Source organism: Euprymna scolopes, chromosome 46, assembly GCF_053919585.1.
Source record: "Euprymna scolopes isolate OS-2025 chromosome 46, ASM5391958v1, whole genome shotgun sequence".
In the NCBI taxonomy this organism is placed as follows: domain Eukaryota; kingdom Metazoa; phylum Mollusca; class Cephalopoda; order Sepiida; family Sepiolidae; genus Euprymna; species Euprymna scolopes.
Genome location: NC_136527.1, coordinates 73,645,824 through 73,670,522, shown reverse-complemented (window position 1 = coordinate 73,670,522; position 24,699 = coordinate 73,645,824). Strand labels below are relative to the sequence as shown.

General features: G+C 35.1%; 1 protein-coding gene across 3 annotated transcripts in view; it reads right to left on the bottom strand.

The window, feature by feature from the left end:
- Positions 1-6,463: 6,463 nt before the first annotated feature.
- LOC145270162 (uncharacterized) overlaps positions 6,464-24,699 on the bottom strand; it is a 77,799-nt gene continuing 59,563 nt past the window's right edge. For all 3 annotated transcript variants that reach the window (XM_080125776.1, XM_080125779.1, XM_080125777.1), the window contains exons 6-8: positions 23,615-23,796; positions 18,203-18,340; positions 6,464-8,404 (exon numbers count right to left, since the gene is read on the bottom strand). In XM_080125776.1, the coding sequence (XP_079981902.1) occupies positions 7,502-8,404; positions 18,203-18,340; positions 23,615-23,796 (1,223 nt within the window). In that variant the 3' untranslated portion in view covers positions 6,464-7,501. The remainder of the gene's footprint in view (positions 8,405-18,202; positions 18,341-23,614; positions 23,797-24,699) is intronic.

The window sequence follows — 24,699 nt, the reverse complement described above, 5'->3', positions numbered from 1 at the left end:
TAATCTTTCACATGTTATTCCATGTTGCCGTACGATGGTTCCTTGCTTCAGCAGGCAAGCTAAACCATGTAAGGGAGCGCCACTACCCTGCGGTTAACTGTTGGCTCAGCGAACGCCAGGGAAAACAACCCCTGTAGAAAATTCGGAGTGTAGCCCAGCAAGCAGGTCAATGTGATACTTCCCACTGTCTCTGGCAACTATTGCGGTCGAGCTGGTCCTCTGGAATACACCAGAGCAGGGGGGAGGGGATATTTGATGCTTAGGCATCTCAACTTCTCCATACCAATGCCCAGGCTTGTGCACTGGAGAGACAACTTCAGCTACAATGTGCAGCTATAAAAATGATGGACATTGAGATTACCAGGTCCCGTTACCAACACCACTGAAAGAGCTTGTATTAATATAAACTAGTTTCTAACTGCTCCTCGCAGACATAAACTATTTGGCCAGCTAGTATAAGAAATTAATTAAATAAAAAAATGTATATTTTTTTATTCAATTAAATTACAAAAAGAACAAACGCATTTCAGGTGAAAACACTACTATGTACTTACATGTGATGTCGAAATTAGTATAAATTCACCAAATTATGAAAAATGATGTACAGGGTGGTCAAAAAGTCAGGTAACATTTTAAAGAAAAACGATATTAGCAATACACGTATATTTAAGTACCATTCATTGAAATATAAAATGAAACAAACATGAAATATGTTTATTTTGTTAATTGTCGTCCATTTCTCTCTATCAATCGCTGGAAGCGATCAACCACTGATTGTGTAACACGTGTAATTACCTGACTTTTTGACCACCCTGTAGATGTGCTAGATGTATTTTTCACAAAAAAAAAAAAAAAAAAAAAAAAAAAAAACAGCCGAACATTTTTTTTTTTTTTTAAAAGGCGGATTTCAGGTAAAGCAAGGGAGATCAGTCAGTTTATTACATAAAATTAATTGCATACCTCTTCCACATTAAAATATCTGATAAAACTCAATAAATTTATTTTTACTTTTAATTATTTTCCAACTGGATCATTTTTAGGAATTTATACTAATTTTGCCATAACGTGTAAGGACGTAATAATGTTTTCACCTGAAATGCGTTTGTTTAAAACATGACTAATCCGCAGGTGAAAATGTGCTAGATGTATTTTTAACAAAAAAAAAAAAAAAAGTATCAACCACAATTATGTTCTGACATTTTGTGTTCAAATCAAGTTTGTAATTAAATCAAGGAAGATAACTCAGCTTGTGTTACAGAATTGGTTACACAACTCCTTCATATTAAGTCGTACAATTAACTCGATAAATTCTCTTTTCTCTTGTAACTATTTTTCTACTGGATTATTCTTATTGTTGGTTGGTTGTTTTTGTTTTACGGCATATCAACCCTTTTCAGGTTATTTAATGCCGAATCCAAAGATTTTGAAGAAAAATTTTTTTAATAGAGTATATTTGTTGTTTTCACGTCGGTTTCTATTTAATCCATAGTTGGGATCCTAACAGGTACTACCACTCCGGGTCAGAGTGGACCTGGGAGCAATGGTAATTAAAGGGTGGCTCCACACAAAGCCCACAAGCTAGGGTCTCACCACTGGATATAGTTTAAGGTCATATCCAGGACCCCGATTATTCTTTTGTAATTTATACTAATTTTTATAGACATAAAAGGCAAAAGAGGCGCGCACGTTTCTCTATGTCCAGTAAAGGCTTTTTTCGCGGGGGTTCTCGGGAGGGGGGGGGTTACAATGTTTTAGAACTTTTTATATACTCCCGAGATTATAATATCTACGATTTACGTCTCTAGATTCATTTTGATTAACTTTTGTAAAATCCACGCTATTCCGTCTTCTTCTTGCGTGTCTGTTCATGTTTTTTTTTGTATAAAAGACAAACTAATCGAAAGCGAAGGCAGCTTCCTGTCTTTTCTACCAGGGACGTCCAGAAAGCAATTAGCTTTGACCAATGTGGGGGGGGGAGCCCTTCATATCAGACAATTGCTATTCATTTGGACACTCCCTTTTTGTGGGGAGCTGGTTTTGCCCAACACCGTGGGGGAAACAAATAAATGAAACGTTCATTTCTGCACCTGCGTGAACTGAATGAGACTCCTTCCACGACTTTATGTCATTACAGAGGACCGTGCTCCTATCGTCTAAGAAAAATACAATTTTACCTAATTTTCCATAAAAATTACTTTTAATTATATAAATAACTTTCTACTTGATGAATTTTCATAATTTTTGGATATATTAATATTTTCGACATGACAATAAAGTACGTAATATTGTTTTAGCAAGTCAACTTTTTGACTGACATCGCTAAATCTGAACGCTTTTCATTTCCTATGGCTTCGTAGCGTAGCGGTAAGATATCATGTTTCCTTTCGCTCTTTTTTTCGCCTTTGCGTCACCACGTCACGAGTTCGAGCCCGCCTGACAACTAACACTTTTTTTTTTTTTTTTCTTTCGCACCTCCAAACACCCGGGCAATGCCAAGTTACCCTGCTAGTTTAGTATAAATAGAATTTATCAAGTTTATTAAATTTTACTCTTTTTTTTCATTTTTCTTAAACTTTTTCTTCTAGGGGATGGGACATCCAACCAGATGTCTGACATTTACCCCTATTTTAGTGAGTCCAACCAAGAGATCTTTTCAGGATTCTAGCCGTCCCTTTCAGTGCAATCGTTTGTATTTCACTTGCACTTGGTTCACCGGGTATGCTTGCTATGTATTTTTTAAAGTTCTTTTTCATAAGCCCAGTTGCTCCTATGATGACTGGTATAATTGAAACGTCGTTTAATTTCCAATTTCGTTTCATATCATGTGTTTTTATGTGAAGGAGTTTGTAACCAATTCTGTATGACAAACTGACTTATCATGTAATTGGAATTCATTTATTGAGATGAGTATTATTTATTAATTTTATTTATTGCGGACTAGTCCAAAATCAATAAATAAAACTCATCTCAATAAATGAATTCCAATTAAATAATATATATAACTATTCGGTACGGACCCGACCATGGAAGATCAGATAACAAATAAACGTGGATTTATAAGACAAAAAAATTCAATGTCATTATAATGTATCTCAGAACCTTTTATTCACGTCTGCACCAGAGAGAGGTCTATGTGGGATACTGCGTGAAACTTTTTGGTAATTGCGACAGGATAGGAACTCCGAATCTCCTAACTGCATCCTCAGCAATTACTGCCTTCCATAGTTGTCGTCTAAAACTAAAAGAGGAGGATAATAGTTCACAATAAATAAAATTAATAAATAATACTCATCTCAATAACGAATTCCAATTAAAAAATATATATACCATTCGGTACGGACCCAACCATGGAAAATCAGATAATAAATAAACATGGATTTATAAGACCAAAAAATTCAACCTTGATCGCCCTTCGGGGCCCGTGGCGCAGTTGATAGAGACGTTGAATCTCTATGGTTCCACGTGAGAATTGTCTGTAGATAGCGGTTTCAATCCTACCCAAAGCCGGCCAGAGGTTTACTTGGCCGAAACGTGGTTAGACGATAACAACTACGGATGGCAGTAATTGCTGAGAATGCAGCTAGGAGATTCGGAGTTTCTATCCCGTCGCGGTCACCACCTGACGAAGGCCAGAGGGATAGTTGGCCGAAACGTCGTGAAACAACAACTAAGAAAAGATGAGGATAATATTTCGCAATAAATAAAATTAAACTGACTTATATTTATTTATTTATTTGCGGACTGTTATCATAGTGGTCTCACGACGTTTCGCCCAACTCATTCTCTGGCCTTCCTCAGGTGTTTAACCGCAATGGGATAGGAAGTCTATTAACTGTATCCCCAGTATTTACTGCCTTCCATAGTTGTCGTCACACCATGTTTTGGCCGACTTTGGGTAGGATTGAAACCGCTATCTTCAGACAATACTCACCTGAAATCACAGAGATTCAACGCCTCTAACCACTGCGCCACTCACCTCAAAGGATTCCAATAAAAATAAAACTGATTTATCTCCCTTGTCTTCTGAAATCTGCCATTAAAAAAAAATCACAAGTATTTACTGCCTTCCATAGTTATCGTCACACCATGTTTTGACCAACTATGTACTTGCAATAACCCTTATCCCTGAGTAGCTTCCGGGCCTTGATAAATGGTGATCACTGTGTAAAAAAAAAAAAAATAAAATAAATAAATAATCCTTTTGCCGACTTTGGGTAGGATTGAAACCGCTATCTTCAGACAATACTCACATATGATTTCATAGAGATTCAATGCCTCTAACCACTGCGCCACTCACCTCAAAGGATTCCAATAAAAATAAAACTGATTTATCTCCCTTCTGAACTCTGCCATAAAAAAAAAAAATCAAAAGTGTTTGACCGCTACAGTCTATGATTTTTTTTTTTTTTTTTTGTATGAAAAATAAATCAAGCACATCTTCTACCGAACCAATTATGCAATTTTTAAAATTTTTTATATCAATTTCAACATGACACGTACGTACGTAATAATGTTTTCACCTCAAATGCGTTTGTTCGAAATCTCATTATATACTGCACAGGTAGCAAAATTCTTTTCTTTTTTTTTTTAAATGCTTTTTATCGTAATTTTTAAAAACCCCAAGAATTATCACTTTTTTTTTTCTCGCTAGATTCTTTAAATAATCACACCGAAAGCAAGGCTGACAGTGTCACACTTATGACAGGAATGACAAATTATTTTTGGTGCTGGTTAATATATAGTTAACAAATCAATTTTTAAATATATTGTTTAAAGCAAAAATAATATGTAACTAATTATGTTGAAAATAGTAATATATCCAAAAATTATGGAAACATTATGGAACAACTGCTATTGTGTTTAAAAAAAAATGTCTATCACTCTACATAACAAATATTGCAGTCATGAAGAAATAATCGAAAATATTAATTTCGGAGTTATGTCCCCTGCATAAAGACTCCTTCCACGATCTTATGTCATTACAGAGGACCGTGCTCCTATCGTCTAAGAAAAATACAATTTTACCTAATTTTCCATAAAAATTACTTTTAATTATAAATAACTTTCTACTTGATGAATTTTCATAATTTTTGGATATATTAATATTTTCGACATGACAATTAAGTACGTAATATTGTTTTAGCTTAAAATGACATATTAAAAAAAAAATAATCAATCTGTCGACTATCTTACCAAGCACCTTCTTTTTCAGGAGTGGAAGCTCTTATAAGCTGGATATTGTATATATTGTATGAACACAAACTAAGATGCTTGTTTGCATTAGTGATCTTTTAAACAAACGCATTTCAGGTGAAAACATTATTACCTATATATGTGTCATGGCAAAATTGGTATATAGATCCCGAAAAATATGAAAAATTATTCAGTCAAAAAAAAAAAAATTACAAATAAAAACATAATTTATCAAACTATCATGGGCCCAAGTCGATATAACAAACAAGGGAGATAACCCTTGACTTAATTTGACAAATTATGGGTACACCATTTTTTTTATTAATGCATTTCAGAGCATAATTGCAGCTGCTTTTTTTTTTTTTTTTTTGTTAAAATTACATTTAGAACATTTTCTACTGGATAATTTCTTGAAATTTTTGTAATTCAGACTAATTTCGACATGACATGTAAGTACGTAATAATGTTTTTTTCCCCCCGAAATGCATTGGTTTAAAAAATTACCAATGCAAACAAGTATAAATTTGTTTTTCCTAAAAAAAAGAAAAAAAGTAGAATATTCACTGGTCCTCTGCTCCACCACTAACTACTGGGTCTAGTTTCTGTTGTTATAAATCGAATGCCCTTCCTGGTGCTAACCTAGTGTGGTGTTGAGGACCAGCGTTGTTATCGATACACCATCTCTAAGAGATTGCTTACCAATACCTAAGAACACTTTACCTGCAGCCCTTTTGGGTCTTTTTAAAAATTTCTTGATGGTGGATTATAATGGTGATCTTTTAAATAAACACATTTCAGTTGTAAACATTATTACCAATTTATATGTCATGGCGAAAATTAGTATAATTTCCAAAAACTATGAAAAATGATCCAGGAAGAAAAATAATTATAAATAAAAAAAAAAATGATCAAATTATCAATTTTTATCGTATGTTTTTATGTAGAAGAGTTGTGCGACCAATTCAGTACGACAAACAGGGGAGATAAACCTCAACTTAAAAATCAATAAATTAAGAGTCGACCATTTTTAAACAATCTTTTATCGAATATAGTTGTGACTGACTTTTTTTTTTTTTTTTTTTTTTATTTCATATACTTCTTGCAGTATCGTTCACGGGATCATTTTTATGCAAGTTTTGGAATTTATAACAATTTCGCCAGGAGACAGAAGTACGTAATAATGTTTGCATCTGAAATGCGCTGGTTTGAAAGAACACCGATTAATAAACCAAACTAGTTTTGGTAAAAAAGGTTTACACTTCAAGTTCTCTATCCTTTAAAATATTTATTCATGGGGTTTCTTCTCGAGAGCGTTTATTCCTGTGCGTACCACTGAAGAGTTTTCGTATCATACCTAGGGCAGATTTGTATTAAACGTATTTGTGGAAACCTGACAGGTACTCCCACTTCAAGCCAGAATGACGGCAGAAGGTCAAGTATTATGGTTCATGAAAACGTACTCAGTCGTATTACTGTTCATTCTTCCTTTAACTGCGTATGTCGATCGGAATGCGTGAAGGGATAACAGGATTTGATGACTTTGTATTTCAGGATCTTTCAAAAGCAAACTTTGTGTTTTGTTTTCTTTTTTTCGTGTGTATTATGTTGGGTAAGGTAGACGAGAGGGTTAGAGTTGGGGAAAAAAAAAAAAAGAGGTAAAATGTGGGAGGTGAGAGGAAAAGAGAAAAAAAGAGAGAAATGGAAAGAAGGGGAGAAGATGAGATAGAGGGAAAGAGAACAGAAAAAGAGAAAGTGAGGAGAAAGAAAAGAGAAGAAGGGGGAAAAAGGGAAGAGGGAGAGCGAAGGGGGGAAGGGAAGAGGGAGAGAGAGAAGAGGGAAGGGAAGACGGCGAAGGGAAGGGAAGAGAGAGAAGAGGGAGAGAGCAAAGGGGGAAAGCGAAGAGGGAAGAGAGAGAGAGAAAAAGAGAAGGGATAAGAGAGAGGGAAAGAGAGAGGAAGGGTGAGGTGATATAGAAAGGAGAAGGAAGGAATGAGAGATATGGGTGAGAGAGGAGCAAAGTGATGAGAAAGGGATGGCGGAAGAGAGAGGGGTGGAAGGAAGAAGAAAGAGGGGAAAAATGAGGAGAAGAGATAGGGGGAAAGAGAGAGAGAGGGAAAGGGATGGAGGAAGGGAGAGAGGGAGAAGGGATAAGGAGAAGGAGGAAAAGGGTAAAGAAAGAGAAGGAAAAGTATGTGAAAGAGAAAAAGAGGGAGAATGGACGGGGGAAGAGGATGCAAGAACAAGGATTGGGTCCCCATGACGGGAGAGGGAAGAGACAAGAAGGAAGACGAGCGGAGGTCTATTTTAGCTAGCTGTCCGTCCTGAGGCGTTTGCTTGGCGGGAGTTCATCATCAATGTTCTGATGACCATTATCAGCAGCAGCAGTAGTAGTATCAGTAGTCGTAGTAGCCGCCACATCCTCTTGGGCAGAGGCGTGGATAATGCTCAACACTTGTACCTGTGCGTCCGACTCCCCATTGTCACAACCTTGTTCCACTGTACCATCAAGGGGGTCACCCTCGCTAACCACAGTCGTGGTGGTCTCGTCTGTCGGTTCACTCGTGTGACAACTGACCGTTTCTTCCAGCGTTGCTTCCTCCACCGTCGACGTGCAGATTATCAAAGGCTCGTTATTGCCCGTGCCTTCTTCCTGTGACTGATGGACGTGATGATCGTCCGACGATGTGATAATCACAATGTCGTCGTGAACCTGTCCGTTGTGAGAATTTGCTACTTGGAGCCGGGCAACGACTTTATTCGCGATATATTCAAGATGCTCCTGCCGTTGGCGTTGTTGATGGAGATCATCCGTATCAGTAGTCCCGCTTGTCTCTACTTCTTGCTGCTGTTCTATTGAGGTCGCAATAGCCGTCGTCTGATAGTCCACCACTCCGTTCAGGTCAGCCTGATGAGTACTAAGAAGAGTTGGCTCGGCTATTAATGAGTCCGACGTAACTGCTGTCACAGTGGATGTGCTGTCCGAAGAACAGGTGGTATTTGTGGTGTTAGTTTCTTCACATCTGATAGGGGGCAGATTAGACAGGTACGTGCTGCGCAACTGTGCTAGATGGCAGTCAAGCAGGTTTCGGTATTGTTCTTCCATCTGCCGAACCATGTCCGAGATGGATTTATCGGAGGTCGAGCAGAGACGGCTCAGCAATTCCTGTTCCCTTTTCTGGTAATTGGACGTGTCCCGACTCAATATTTGGATCTGAAAGGAAAGAAAAAAAATGGATATAGGAGGAGCTAACTCTCTCAGTCTAGAGCATCCTCTTGCCACTCATTAAAATTTATTATACCATACCTGTTCACACTGAAACACTTATCACAATATTCTGTGGATCTATATTAAAAAAACCCTTGCTAAACTTTGTGACATATTTACATTCTATGGAGGTCAGGCGCGAATGAACACCCCATAATTTTATTATACCATATTTCTTCAAACTGAAACATAATTATCAAAGTATACTTACGCAGATAGATATGAAAAGTCTTTATTAAAGTTTGTGCCTATTTCCATTCTATGGAGGCCAGGCGCAAATGCAGACCCCACAATTTTATTATACCATCCCTATTTAAGTTAAAACATACTTATCAAAGTATTATTATGTACATCTATATCGAAAACACTTGTAAACGTTTTTTTTTAATTTTTAAATTTTTTATTTCCATACTTTGTGGACCAGGTGCGTAAGCAGACCCCACAATTTTAATGAACCATTATTCTGCCAGATCAAATATACCCATTCCTGTGTCTCGATACATCTTCTATCATTATATGTGATCAGTTTTTTAAAATAGTCAACCATATAGGAGCCTATTCGTGACACACACACAGACGTTCAGCTTTATATATATATATATATATATATATATATATATATATATAAGCGAAAATGTATGTGTGTATGTATGTATGCTTTTCCTTGATGTCCACGAAAGGCTTCTTTCAGAGGAGCGCTTGCTCGCTTCACAACTTCTTAAAACTTTTTATATCGTCTATAAATTGTAATATCTACGAATTATCCACAGAGCTTGCCTCTATTTAATTTTATTGACTTTCAAACGTTAATTATTCCACATTTCCCGCATCGGCACGCGTTACATTCGGTTTTCGGTATAAAAAAAAGCGAAACTCGACTCTAACAACAGGCCCGCGCGCCCTCCAAGGACCATATGTGGAGGTAGCCCCACATGTCTGACCTTGGTCAGTGTGGGGATCACCCTACAGACCAACACTTACTATCCAGCTCCCATTTCCCACCTCTCGGGAGCTGGTCCCCCCTTTCCCTCCCCCCTCCCTCTATCTCCACATTAAAAAACGGCCTTGTGCCTAATTTGCTCAGTGGGGAAGCAAATAAATAAAACAGGCCCAAAGCCCTCCGGGGCCCGGGTGACAAGATCAAGGTGTAGTATCTGTTCCGACAGATGTTGCAAGCAAAGACCAGCACAGACCATATGTGGGGGTAACCCTACATATCTGACCTTGGTCAATGTAGAGGCAACCCTTCAGACCAACAGTTACAATCCAGCTCCTATTTCCCACCTCTCGGGAGCTGGTCCCCCCTTTCTCTCCCCCCTCCCTCTCTCTCCACATTAAAAAATGGCCTTGTACCTAATTTGCTCAGTGGGGAAGCAAATAAATACAACAGGCCCAGAGCCAGTGAACGTTTTTCGACTTCGTCATATCAGACGGGGGAGCGGGTTTTTGAAAACAAACAAACCGATTTATTGACCTCATTAAAAACTGTCCCGCACAAAATTCTGACTGCTGAATACCTATCGCCGTCACGTCAATCAAAAACGCGCACCTGTTTTTTTTTTTTTTTTCACACTTTACTATTTTTCAAAGTATTTTTTCAAAGTGTAGTATCTGTTCTTCGGATGCTGCACTTCCATTTCTTGTTCTCTTTCAGTGGAGGATCAGTCCTTCACGACTGAGACAATTTTTTTTATTTTTGTACCTTTTCTCCACGTTAAAAAACGAACCTGGTGTCTAACTCTGTCCTGTGGGGAGGCATAGTAAATAGGTACTATTTTCCAACTGCGCGTCGTAAAAGCTTCGTTTTTTTTTCACGGGCACCTGTTTTTTTTTCACACACATCTACAAACACCCGGGCAACGCCGGGTACCCCTCGCTAGTATATATATAAAAGTGAGAATGTATGTGTGTGTGTGTGTGTGTTCGGACAACTCTTAACCTATATACTAGTGATGGGATAATTCCAATAATTTTTCCTGATTCCGATTCTTTATAAATCTCTAAATAACTACAAAGTTGTTATCCAAAGTTGTTAAATGTGCATATACGAGGTATTAAAGCAACTGAAGACCACTAGACCAATGAGTCAAACGAGCTGGAATAAAGGAAGCAGGGAATAGATCTGAGGAACACATGTCATAATCTATGTGTATCTATAAATAAAATCTATATATCTATACAAGCGAGAATATGTGTGGGAGGACACTTCTCAACCTATATACTCAATGAATTTTTTTATCTACAGGCTTGAAATTTGGTATGTAGAGTATTCAGACGCGTGGAAAACTTTAATTGGTTTCCATCCAGAAAGAAAGGGTTGCTAGGGGGTCAAGATTGAAAAATTGGTACGTGGGGAGGGGTTTATCATATTTTTATCAATTTGTCAACCATTTCACGACTGCACATGCGTGAATCATTCACATGACAGATTCATTATGTTAAGAATAAGTACCTTTTTAAAGATTGTGTCAAGCTGGCCTAATGGTTATTGTACTTGACTCACTGTCTTTAGATTTTGGTTTCGATCTCAGCTTAAGTATTTTTTTTATTTACTTACAAAAAACATGACACATATTACAATTCCTTTTTGTTCTTTATTTTTTTTACTTTGTTTTCTTTTTTTTCTTTTTAAAGAATTTAACGTTATGTTTAATGCCAGGGTACCACCAGCTACATCTACTAGTTTATCTCTATATAAATAAAATGAACTCATTTTTTCCCGTCTGATTTTGACATTAATAGGATTAAAAATCAAGATATTTCATGCAAATATAATATGCACAAACGGCAGAACAATATCTGAGGTGTGTTATAGGCTTATTATTTCTCAAATTCCTCGATAATCTTAGATTTCTATACTTTTTCTGCTGAGAAGTCGCGGCCAAAATCGATTAAGATCAATGGAAGTGGGAAAATATTTTCTCTCTAATAAATTCCTCCTCCCCCTGCCACCACTTAACACAGTTTGGGGATCGTTCACAAGGAACAGTTGAGAAGAGAACACTGGTTTGGCTTCGTAGTTCTTTCATGTGAAGTTATTTAAAATCACTAAACTAAGCTGCAGTGCTCTGTGGCGTAGTGGTTAGCGTGCTGGACAATTCACATTATATTTTCACGTTCGCGCAGACCTACCGTAGTCGTTTTTTTTTTTTTTTTTTTCCCTAAACAACTGGAACGGACTTTTCTTGGTGGCCGAACTGTTAACGTTGCAGATGTTTTTTTTTTGTTCTTTTTTTCACATTTTATTTTCCTACTTTTACTCATGACTCCGAGTTTGATCCTTCCTACTTACCTACCATAACATTTTTTAACCCCCCCCCTCCCGGAAACAAACACTCGGGCAACGCCGGGTACCCCCGCTAGTATATAAATAAAAGTGACCTTGTCTATCTAAGGAACGATCTCTACCAAACTACTGTGTCAATTTTTGGTCTGATCATTTGAAACTGTGGGACAAATTTGATTTGGTCTTTAGCCATTAAAGATAGGAACTTGGTAGGCATAAGTCAACTTAAAATACTCTTATACACAAATTGTTAAGGGGCGATAACTCCAATTTCTTCTTGGTCAAAGAAAGACATTTATTTAAAAGTCTGTGTAAGAAAATATTTTATTCTATTTATTTATTTCTCTTCTCTCTCTCTCTCTCACCCTCTTTCTCTGCTCTCTCTCACCCTCTTCTCTCTCTCTCTCACCCTCTTCTCTCTCTCTCTCTCACCCTCTTCTCTCTCTCTCTCTCTCTTACCCTCGCTGAAATAACAGCGATATTATTTCGAAAGCCGTTCTTAACATGGGGAGGGTAGGGTGTTTTGTAACTATTCTGTGCTTCTACCTAACAATTTAAAAAGAAAAAGAAGATATTTAAAAATAGCGTGTTACCAAAAATACATAAGCACCGAAAATACTTCTTTTATTATTTGATAATATAAGAATTTTTTTTGTTTGTTTAAAAGTCATTTGGGGGGGGGGGGGAGCACTTTTGCCGTATGCAGACGGTGGCTGTTGTTAGGGGGTGGTAACTCCAATTTCTTCTTAGTAAAATAACGTGGCAAATAAGTAACAAACAAGATTTTTTTTTTTTTCCGAACAGAAAAATATTTGAAAACCAAAAGATTTATTGCATAAAAATGTATCAAAATATAATTGTATTTTTTGAAAAATTTGCTTAAGAAAATATAATTTTAAGAAAACAATTTTGTAATGAAAGCAACATTGGACTTTTATAAAATAGCTTTTCTTTTTTTTTCGAACAAATAAATAATTTTAATGAAACATTTTACAAATTAAAGCAACACTGAAGGGTCAAGAATAAAATAATTTAAATGAAACCGAAAAGCGCCACCTGGTGACAGTTTAGTGAAACAGTCCAAAAAAAAAAAAAAAACATGGCGCTCGCCCGAATACCGCAAAAGTGCCAAAAATATGTTAAAGTTGGTTCATTTTTAACTATTTCTTATTCATTTGACGATAGCTCAGATGATAATGTCAAAGTTTTTCAAGGCCTTCTCCAGACAAAATTCAAATTTTCAAAACAAAATTTGGGGTTTGTTTTACAATCCCCAGCGATTTGAAAAAGGGGTAAAAAAAATCCCCATCTGGCATCAATTGAAATGGATGGCTCTCGTCTTGGAGAGGCTCCATGTTTTGACAAGCTTCTGGGATTGACCTATACTCTTGATCTGAAATGGAACACGTACATCAAGTCTGTTTCCAAGGTCGCTGAAAAAATGGTGGGATCCTTCTACTGCTCCAGAAGATATCTCACTGCAATTCTCTATCTATATAAAAGCCAAGTACATCCAAGGATGGAGTACTGCTGCCACATCTGGGCAGGAGCTGCTAAAAACAGCCTATCCTGCCTTGACAGAGTACAAAATAGACTTTGTGGCTTATTGAGGGATGCCATTTTCTCTTCCTTGCAACCTCTCTCCCACAGAAGAGACGTTGCGAGCCTATCCTTGTTTTATCGTTATTTCCATGGCAAGTGCTTGTTTGAGCTCCAATCTCTGGTCCTCCCTCGCCAATCTTTCACGAAAAACACCTGTCTAGCTGAAACCACTGTCAATAATTTTCCCCACTATCTGTGCCTAAATCAAAACGTAGATTTCATGAACAAAGCCTCTTTCTTAGAAGTGCACGCCTGTGGAACTCCCTTCCGTTTGCTTGTTTCCCACCTGACTACAACCTGGATGTCTTCAAGTCCAACATAAACAAATTCCTGATAAACTGCCCTCTTAAGTAAGACACTTTATCAAATCTCCATTACTAACGATTACTACGATATTATCTCATTGATTACTGTACACGCAATAACCCTTATCCTCGAGTGACCTCTGGGCCTTGATAAGTGGTGACCACCATGTAAAAAAAAAAAATAAGCCTCTGGCTGGCTTTGGATAGGATTGAAACTATAGAGATTTAACGTCTATCAACTGCGCCACAGGCCCCTATTTACAGTTTTCGTTCGGGGCCCATGGCACAGTGAATAGAGATGTTAAATCTCTATGGTTCCAGGTGAAGATAGCGGTTTCAATCCTACCCAAAGCTGGCTAGAGACTTACTTGGCCAAAACGTGGGGAAACGACGAAAACTATGGATGACAGTAATTGCTGAAGATGCAGTTAGGAGATTCGGAGTTACCACCTGACGAAAGCCAGAGGAATAGTTGGCCAAAACATCATGAAACAACAACTAAAAAAAATGAGGATAATAGTCCGCAATAAAATAAATTAATAAACCCAAATTCGATATAATAAAACAAAAAACTTAATAATTCACAACAGGAAAAGTCATTTTCAATTATCTCTCATTATTTCATAAAGTTGTTTTAAAAAGTTACACAGTTATTTGCATAAAGTTGTCTCACGTGTCTCTAACAAACTATTCAGCCAATTTTGGGTCTAAACATTTGAAATTTTAAATAAAGTGTATTTAGACATGTTAGCAAGCTTTTTAATCGGTATTTGGGCAAAAATTTGGGTGCCAAGAGGTTAAAGTTGAAAGAGTTGACCTTTGTAGACTCTACCAAACTCCTCCGCCAATTTTGGGTCTAAACACTTGAAATTTTAATGTAGGTTACTTGTACATGAGTCAAACTGTTTAATATATATATATATATATATATATATATATATATATTAAACATCAAGTTATGAACAGTACATAGGGCCCAAACAAAGCTGGGCTAAACTGCTAGTGATATAATTAAAAAAATTAAAAAAATTTAACAGAAGAAATCACTTTCATTTATCTTTTATTTCATGAAGTAGTTTTTTACATTTACAAGTTGTCTCATGCGTAACAAAACTGGTCAACTATTTACAGCTTTCGTTCGATGCAATCTCAAAAAAAAATGTATTCCGATTTTATTTTCAATATCTAAAAAAATACTTTAATGGTATTTTTATAATATTTTTTTTTTATTAATACTTGAAAAATAATTTAATAATATTTATTTGGATTGTATTTTTGATATTTCGACACAAACGATTTCCAAGGCCTTTTAAGGACATTTTCTATTTTTCAAGAATTTTTCAAGGTTAATAGAAATAGGGACTTTTCAAGGCAAAAGTCAAAATTCAGGGACTTTTCAAGTCTGTACGAACCCTGCTATATATATTGGGTACAATATAATAATCAATAGAGGATTGGCTATCTATATCTATATATAAAAAAGCGAAAATGTGCGTTTGTGTGTGTGTGCATTTTTATGTATGTCCGCAAAAGGCTTTTTTCCGGCGGGTTCTCGAGGGGGAGGGGGAGGTCGCTCATTCTTAAAACTTTTTATATCAAGTCTAAATCATAATATCTACAAGTTAACAATGGAGGTTGCCCGTCTATTTAATTTGCCCGACTTTGAAAAGATAAATATTCCACATTTTTGGATCGCCGCATGTTGCTTTCACTTTGTGGTATATATATAAAAAAAAAAAAAAAAAGCGAAACTCGATTCGAATATCCAGCACTCTGCCCTACGGCCAGTGGTGTCTTTCATTTCAAGACACTCCCCTAATAATCGGGGGGAGCTGCTTTTCGTTCCCCAAAGTTCGATAAAAGCTGTCCCGCACAAAATCTTAAATGCTGAACTGCCATTGCTTACATCATGCTTCAAGGTCAAACATCACGCGAGTTAACTTCCTCGCACCTGTCAATTTCAATTTATAAATACTAACTTAACACGCTTATCAATTCCTCTCCTCTTGCGGCCGAGGTGTCTGGCTTTTTTTCCATTTCATTTCCACCTTCACGTTTATATATCCTCTAGATGATAATATCAAGGATTTGGGAATGCGCGTTGAGTCTTGATTTATTTACGTCAATTTTTACAAAATTCTTGCTATTTCAGCCCGTCTTGTGTTCATTCAGCTTTTTTGTATAAAACCGAAACTAATTCAAAGCTAAAAACTGTTCCCAGCAATCGCACCGGGGGATCCACTACCATCATCTTTGATCAATGTGGGGGCAAACTCCTTATATCAGACAATTGCTATTCAATCTGGATAATCCCCCCTTTTTTTTCCCCCCCTAACCAAAGAAAAAACATCTTGGGGAAACAACCAGCCAAAGTTGGGTAAACAAACCCAAAAGCTGCCCCGCAGTGAAAGTTAACTCCGATACTTCTATTTGACCTCATTAATGAGGTCAAATAGAAGCAGCAGAGTTAACTTTCACTGCGGGCATGTGTCAATTCTGTTTTTAATAAATAAATTCAAACGTGCTTCAGTTGCTCTTTGTTGGCCGAGCGGGTAACGTGTCAGGTTGTTAGCACACTTTCTTTTCCACCTTCACCTCAAGGTTTTGGGTTCGATCTTAACTACTTACCAAAACTGTTTTTTTTTTTTTAAAGCCCCCCCCCCACTCCAACACAAACACCCGTGCAACGATTTTTTTTAAAGAACTTTTAACATTGTTTTTATATATATATATATATAAATAGTAATTTATAAAATACATATGGCGATTAAGCTACACTGAATATTCTGCGTTTCATCCACTATAGGATCCGTCAGGCTTATGCGTGAATTCTGTGGTTGTTTATCGTTTTTATATGCTCCTCTTCTATTGAGATTTTAGTTAGCCAATCAGCTTTCTAGTATCCACCGTGCCCTTTACGCATAAATCTATACTTTCGTATATTAGGTTTATGTGAGTAAATGAAGTAGTTATATATAAATATATATATATATATATATATATATATATATATATATATATATATATATATACACACACACACACATATATATATATATGTATAATATTTAAACAGGGTTCCTACTTCGCTTATTCTTTTGTTTTTATCCCCCATCCCCACCCAACACGCACACCTCTAAACACCCAGGCAAGTCTAATTGTAAATTTTAACTTACAGTTTCAATTTCTTTTCTTATATATATATATTACTTATATAATAATGTAAGTAATCTCACCCGCTATTTAATTACTTAATTGGTTGAAAAATGCGAAGCTCGCTCTTTGTTTATAACCAGAGCACTGTAAAAGTGGTGGACGATGTTTGTTTTAAATGGACATTTGGCGAGGTTATTTGCAAGCGCCGCTCCCGTGGGTCGATCGGTAGAACTGCTGACTGTCAACGCGATGGTTCTAGGTTCAATCCTTGGCTTGGGAAAGGTGCTAGTCTAGCGGCACTGATGAGTTGTGATACAACAAAACAGGACTGTATGTCGATGACTACAAATATATACAAATATATATATACATATATATATATTTGTATGTATATATATATATATATATATATATATATATATATATATATATATCCAGGTTTGAGGTGTTCAAAAGTCACTACAAATAGCCATCTGTTTCTTTTTGGCGTCGAGAGGTTCCAGGTCGCCTGATGAAGTCTCTTTGACTGAAACAGATGACTATTTGTAGCGACCATATGTAACCGTTTACACCAAATAATAAAGAAATAAAATATATATATATATATATAAATTTAAAGAAGATTAGAACAATAGTCTAAAGAGCAGAGTGTATTTTAATGTAATAGTGAAATTACTAGTTTAATTAAAATACAGGAAAGAAAAAGTGCTGGTTGTAATTTAGATATATAATAAGCTCGATAGGTAAATATCCTAGAGCTAATATAATATTTAGTAATGTGATTGATAATTTAAAAAATCAAATTATAATTAAATTAAAAATCCATTTCATAAGAAGGAACAACAAAATCAATTATTTGTACGATCATTTCGGAAAACAGTGTTTTTATTGTGGTAGAGATCAAGTTAAATTATCAATCACATTACTAAATATTATATATATATATATATATATATATATATATGAAATATTATAAGCTCTTTTTCCTTTTCGGTTTTATTGAACTTTTTATATCTTGCTGAGTTTATTTTACTTGTAAATATTAACTCTTTAATATTTATAATATATTTAAAGTTTACCATTTTGATTACCTTAGTAAACTTATTGTAACTTTTATTTTATATATATATATATATATATATATATATATATATATGTCATCCATGTGCAGTACTGTTTTGCCATATTACAGTTCATCAGTGCGGCTAGATAAGCCAAATTTGAAACTCGACCACTTAGACGACAGTCGGTGCTCCTAACCGTTGCTGTGGAGGCTCCAGTGATTTAAGCAGAACCTTTTTTCTAGTTAAGAGCAAATAAATTCCATCAAAAAAAGGTAGAAAATCTAACATTGAAGATGAAGATGAAAGAAAAAGATGCAAAGCAGATGGATACCTGTAATTTAAGATGATCAATTTCTACTTTGTAGTCTTGCTCCATTTGGGCTTTCTCCAAAGCCAACTGATCGTACTTGTCCTGCAGAAGCGCATACTGCTTTTCGGAGGTAATTTTATCTTCGAGTATCGATACATCCTGTCGGGAGAAAAAAAATTAAAAAAGAAAAAAATGAAAGTGATGATGACAGAAAAGTGTGAAATTAATTACAAATAAAAATCATCATCATCAATATAATCAATTACAAATATATCATCATCATCATCATCAATATAATAAATTAATTGCAAATAAAAATCATCATCATCAATATAAATTAATTACAAATAAAAATCATCATCATCATCAATATAATAAATTACAAATATATCATCATCATCAATATAATAAATTAATTGCAAATATATCATCATCAATATAATTACAAATACAAATCATCATCATCATCATCAATATAATTACAAATATAAATCATCATCAATATAATAAATTAGTTACAAATACATCATCATCATCAATATAATGAATTAGTTACAAATATATCATTATCATCAATATAATAAATTAATTATAAATATATCATCATCATCAATATAATAAATTAATTACAAATATATCATCATCAATATAATAAATTAATTACAAATATATCATCATCATCAATATAATAAATTACAAATACAAATCATCATCATCATCAATATAAGTACAAATATAAATCATCATCAATATAATAAATTAGTTACAAATATATCATCATCATCTATATAATAAATTAATTACAAATACATCATCATCATCAATATAATAAATTAATTACAAATACATCATCATCAATATAATAAATTAATTACAAATACATCATCATCAATATAATAAATTAATTACAAATACATCATCATCATCAATATAATAAATTAGTTACAAATATAAATCATCATCATCATCAATATAATTAATTATAAATACATCATCATCATCAATATAATAAATAAATTACAAATACATCATCAACTAATTATAAATTAAATACATCACCATCTCTCTCTCTCTCATATATATATATATATATATATATATATATATATATATATATATATATCAAAATAAATAAAAGGTAAAACATGGGAGTGTCCATTTTAAAAGCAATTGTCCGATATGACAGTTTTCATCGCATTAATCAAAGCTGATTTGCTTTCTGGACGTCCGGATTAGGGTTGGGGTTTCTGGACGTCCGGATTAGGGTTGGGGTTTCTGGACGTCCCCGGCGTGAAAGCCGAGGAACTCAATTTGTTTCATTAAGTTTCAGCTACACAGCGAAATATATAGACTAGTGGGGGTGCCCGGCATTGCCTGGGTGTTTGGAAGTAAAAAAAAAGAAAGTTTTGGTAGGTAGGCTCGAACCTGAACCCTTGAGGTTAATAGGCTGATGACTTACCACCACGCTGGCAGAGAACTGAAAATGTGTGAAATGAAAGGATTAAAAAGTCAAACGATTAAAAAGTGATGTGACAGGTGCGCGAATTTAATGAATTTAATATCAGACAATTGCTTTTCAAATGGACACTCCCATGTTTTATGGGGAGCAGCTCCATGTCTTAACAAACTTCTGGGTCAAACCTTCACTCCTGACTTGCAATGAAGCACTTACATCAAATCTGTTGCTAAGGTCACTGGAAAAATACTTTTTTTTTTTTTTAGTAACTTAAACATTGTGTGTTAAACAATTAGTTTCTTGCATATTGTGAAATAATAAACCCTGTGTATCGTTTTATTGCAGGTCAATATTTTTTTCATTTTGAAACTTTATTTTACTAATTTTGAAATTGCTCTGAAATGCAGAGGACTGAAATTTGGTATAACACTGGAAGAGTATAACAAGGTGCCTTATTTTCCTGATTTTTGTGGAATTTGAACAAATATTTTGAAAGTTATAGTTTTATTTTATCACGAGTTAAAACAATATCTTATGTTTGCTCGCGAACGCTTATGTTTGAAATGAAAAAAAAAAAAAACAACAAATCAATTACCAATCGAAATAAGGAAACTATGTTGAAATTGTCACATTCCAAATGTAGCAATTTTTGCTGATTTGATTTTTAGTATGTTGAACAGAAATGTTTATGTGTGTGCATATAAACCCTGTGTATTGCTTTATTGCATGTCAATATTTTTTAATTTTGAAATTGCTATGAAATGCAGAGGATTGAAATTTGGTATAACACTGGAAGAGCATAACAAGGTGCCTTATTTTCCTATTTTTGTGGAATTTGAACAAAAATTTTGAAATTTATGCTAATTTTTCTATTTTCTGGTACTTTCAAGGAACGTAGTGTTTACGTGTGTGAATATAAGTCATTGTAATTAGTGAGTTGTTTTGTGTATGTTGTAACGTGTCAAAATAACAAAACATAATCGCTACAACTCAAAGTTTTTTGAATGGTCCTCTTGGTATGATTGATTTCTTGAAAAGCATTTTACTATCTATCCTATATATATATATATATATATATATATATATATATATATATAATTGATTAGTTTTTTTTGGAAAAAGAATTCCAGCAGAGTGCTCAATTAAAAGGAAAATCCAAATTTTAAGAGCGTACTTATATTTTGTGTACAGAAAGTTGTTAGTTGAGACAGGTCATTGGTGACGAATATTGGCTGAAGAGAGCTTGATAAGGATACCTTAAACGGGCCTTATTATCGGGCTTGAAACCGACGGTACCAATGACCTGTCTCAACTAACAACTTTCTGTACACAAAATATATATATATATATATATATATATTTAAAATAAAAAAAAAACAAATTTTTTCTTCAATACTTTTTTGTGACCAAGAGCGGAGGTCCGCTTGAAATATAAAAAATAATAAAAATATTAAATACAAAAAGTAACATCGTTTTTCATGCTTCAAAAAACCCTAATAATCTTAAAACCACTATCCTAGAAGAATATGTGGACTTTTACCATTATATATATATATATATATATATATATATATACACACACACGCAAACATGTATACATATATATACACTTAAGTATACATATATACATATATGCACACACACATGCATACATATATATATATACACACACATATGCACGCATACATATATATACACACACACATACACACATGTATACATATATATACACACACACATAAACACGTATATATATATATATATACATGTATACACACACACAAACACACGTATACATATCTATAAAAGTGAACGTGTCTGTCTGTCTGTGTGTCGGTCTGTCTGTGTACATTTCCCTACGCAATAACTCTGTCAATTTTTAGTCTATAGACTCGAAATTTGAAATACCGGGTACTGAGATTTGGGAAAATCGATGTGACGGGTGTCAGCCAGAAATTTGACTGTTAAGGGGTCAAATTTCAACGATTTGACCTTTAAGAACTCTACCAAACTCCTCCGACAATTTTGGGTCTAGACACTTGAAATTTTAGATATAGGTTCCTTGAACCTGGGTCTAACTTAATAAAGTGATTTGAGCCCGAAACTATAAATTTTAAGGGGTCATAATAGGGGTCAAAGTTTTAAAAAATTAACCATTTTTTTTGTTTTTTTGCTTTTTTTTGCACAGCATACACCTTCAAACACCCGAGCAACGCCGGGCACCCCTGCTAGTATATATATATATACATACACACATGTATACATATATATATATACACATACACACATGTATACATATATATATATACACACACACACATGTATATATATATATATATACACACACACATGTATACATATATATATACACACACACATGTATACATATATATATACACACACACACATGTATATATATATATATATATATATATATACACACACATGTATATATATATATATACATACACACACGCACACATGTATATATACATATACATATATATACATATACACATGTGTATATATATGTATACACATCCACATATATATACTTATACATATATATACATGCACACATATATACACACATATACATACATACACACATATATACAGACATATACATATATATACACATACATACGTATATACATACACACACATATGATGATGATTGCAACGTCTTGTCAGACGAGTGCCACTCCCTCAGACATTTAAAATCCATGAGCCCAAATTCCTGAGGGAGTATCTATACAAAGATGATGTTACAGAGTCTTAGCTTTGTATGACAGCTAAGTCTCTCTCTCGGTTCAAAATGTTGAGATCCAGCAACAAGCAAGAGCAAGATAGCCAGCAACAAATTAAACTGCAGACCAGCTTAATGCGGGTACTGGTCTTCCGCTTTGTTTTTAAATCAGAGATTTGCTTCTCCTAGAAAGGTTGCCTTCACCACGGCTTACGGGAGCCCTCTCCACCCCAATACACTTATACACACACACACACACAAATATACACGGTGCTAGTTGGCCGTTGACCCAGAAAAAGAGTTCATTCGCCCTTTGGAAGGTCTTGTTTTTAATCCTTCACGGAGACTAGCCGCCCTCCTCACCAAACAAGTCTGGTGGGGAAACCAGTTTAGTCGCCGGTGACCCGACCATGAGGCAGGTAGTACTGGGTTACATGGTACCAGTAGCATATGACATGACCTGACAAAAACACACGAACATATACATATATACACACGTACATATATATATATACACACACACACATATATATATATATACACATACGTATACATATATACGCACACATATATATATGCATATATATACACACACATGCATACACACACATACTACAAACACACATATGTATACACACACCTATATATGTATACACACACATTTACACACACACACACCTATATATATACACACACACATATATGTATACATATGTATACACATATATATGTATACATATGCACACACATATGTATACACATATATATGTATACATATGCACACACATATGTATACACATATATATGTATACTCACACACACACATGTATATGCACACACACACATATATATATACACACACACACACATATATACACATACACACACACACATATATACACACACACACACACACACACACATATAATAAACCATGTGATCACTTTATTGCAGATCAATATTTTTTTAATTTCGATATAGCTATGAAATGCAGAGAAGTGAAATTTGGTATAACACTGGAAGAGCATAACAAGGTGCCTTATTTTCCTTATTTTTTTGTGGAATTTGAACAAACCTGCAATAAAGCAACACACAGGGTTTACTTTCTGAATTGTTCACATTGTATGGACAATTGATATCTCTCAATATCTTTACATTTCCCGATAAAACTCATTTTTTTTTTTTTGATTAAGGTTAGACAAATAAAAATGCAATGGTCTGTACGTACTTCGCTAGAAATTATTTGCGTCGTCAGGGAATTGTTTAGGTTCGATAAATCATCTTTTATAATCATGATCGTCTGGCTTTCGGATGTGTCCACTGTTTCGTTTGCTGCAACAGAGACATGGACAGTGCCGTCATTTGACTTGCCGTTTGTCATGTGGTTCTGCGTCGTCCTCGTTACAAGGGCTGGAAAAAAAAAAAAAGTTCCAGAAGAGAAAAGATTGCTGTGTTGCAAATAATTGGTATTTGCAGAAATTTAAAAAAAAAATTTTGGTGCTTGTCTACAGTATAAAAAATTTTTGGTGTTTGTCTACAGTATAAAAAATTTATTTTTAAGAAAATTTTTTTTAAATCTTTAAAATGATGTATGTACCCGTCATCACACAAAGGTGTCATATTCTAAAAAGCATATAAATCGATCAAGTTTTTTTTTTTTATTTAAGAAAATCAAATATAATGACACATCTTATCATGGCCATGAGTTCAATGTGTTTGTTAGCAATCTGAGAGAGAGAGAGAGAGAGCAAAAAGGAGAGAAAGAGAGAGAAAGAGAGAGGGAACGAGAGAGGGAGATAGGGAATGAGAGAGGGAATAAGAGAGGGAGAGAGACAGGGAAAGAGAGAGAGAGAGAGACAAGGAACAAGAGAGAGAGAGAGACAAGGAACGAGAGAGAGAGAGAGACAAGGAACGAGAGAGAGAGAGAGACAAGGAACGAGAGAGAGAGAGAGACAAGGAACGAGAGAGAGAGAGAGACAAGGAACGAGAGAGAGAGAGAGACAAGGAACGAGAGAGAGAGAGAGACAAGGAACGAGAGAGAGAGAGAGAGAGACAGGGAACGAGAGAGGGAGGGAGAGAGAGACAGGGAACGAGAGAGGGAGGGAGAGAGAGACAGGGAACGAGAGAGGGAGGGAGAGAGAGACAGGGAACGAGAGAGGGAGGGAGAGAGAGACAGGGAACGAGAGAGGGAGGGAGACAGGGAACGAGAGAGGGAGGGAGACAGGGAACGAGAGAGGGAGGGAGACAGGGAAAGAGAGAGGGAGGGAGACAGGGAAAGAGAGAGGGAGGGAGACAGGGAAAGAGAGAGGGAGG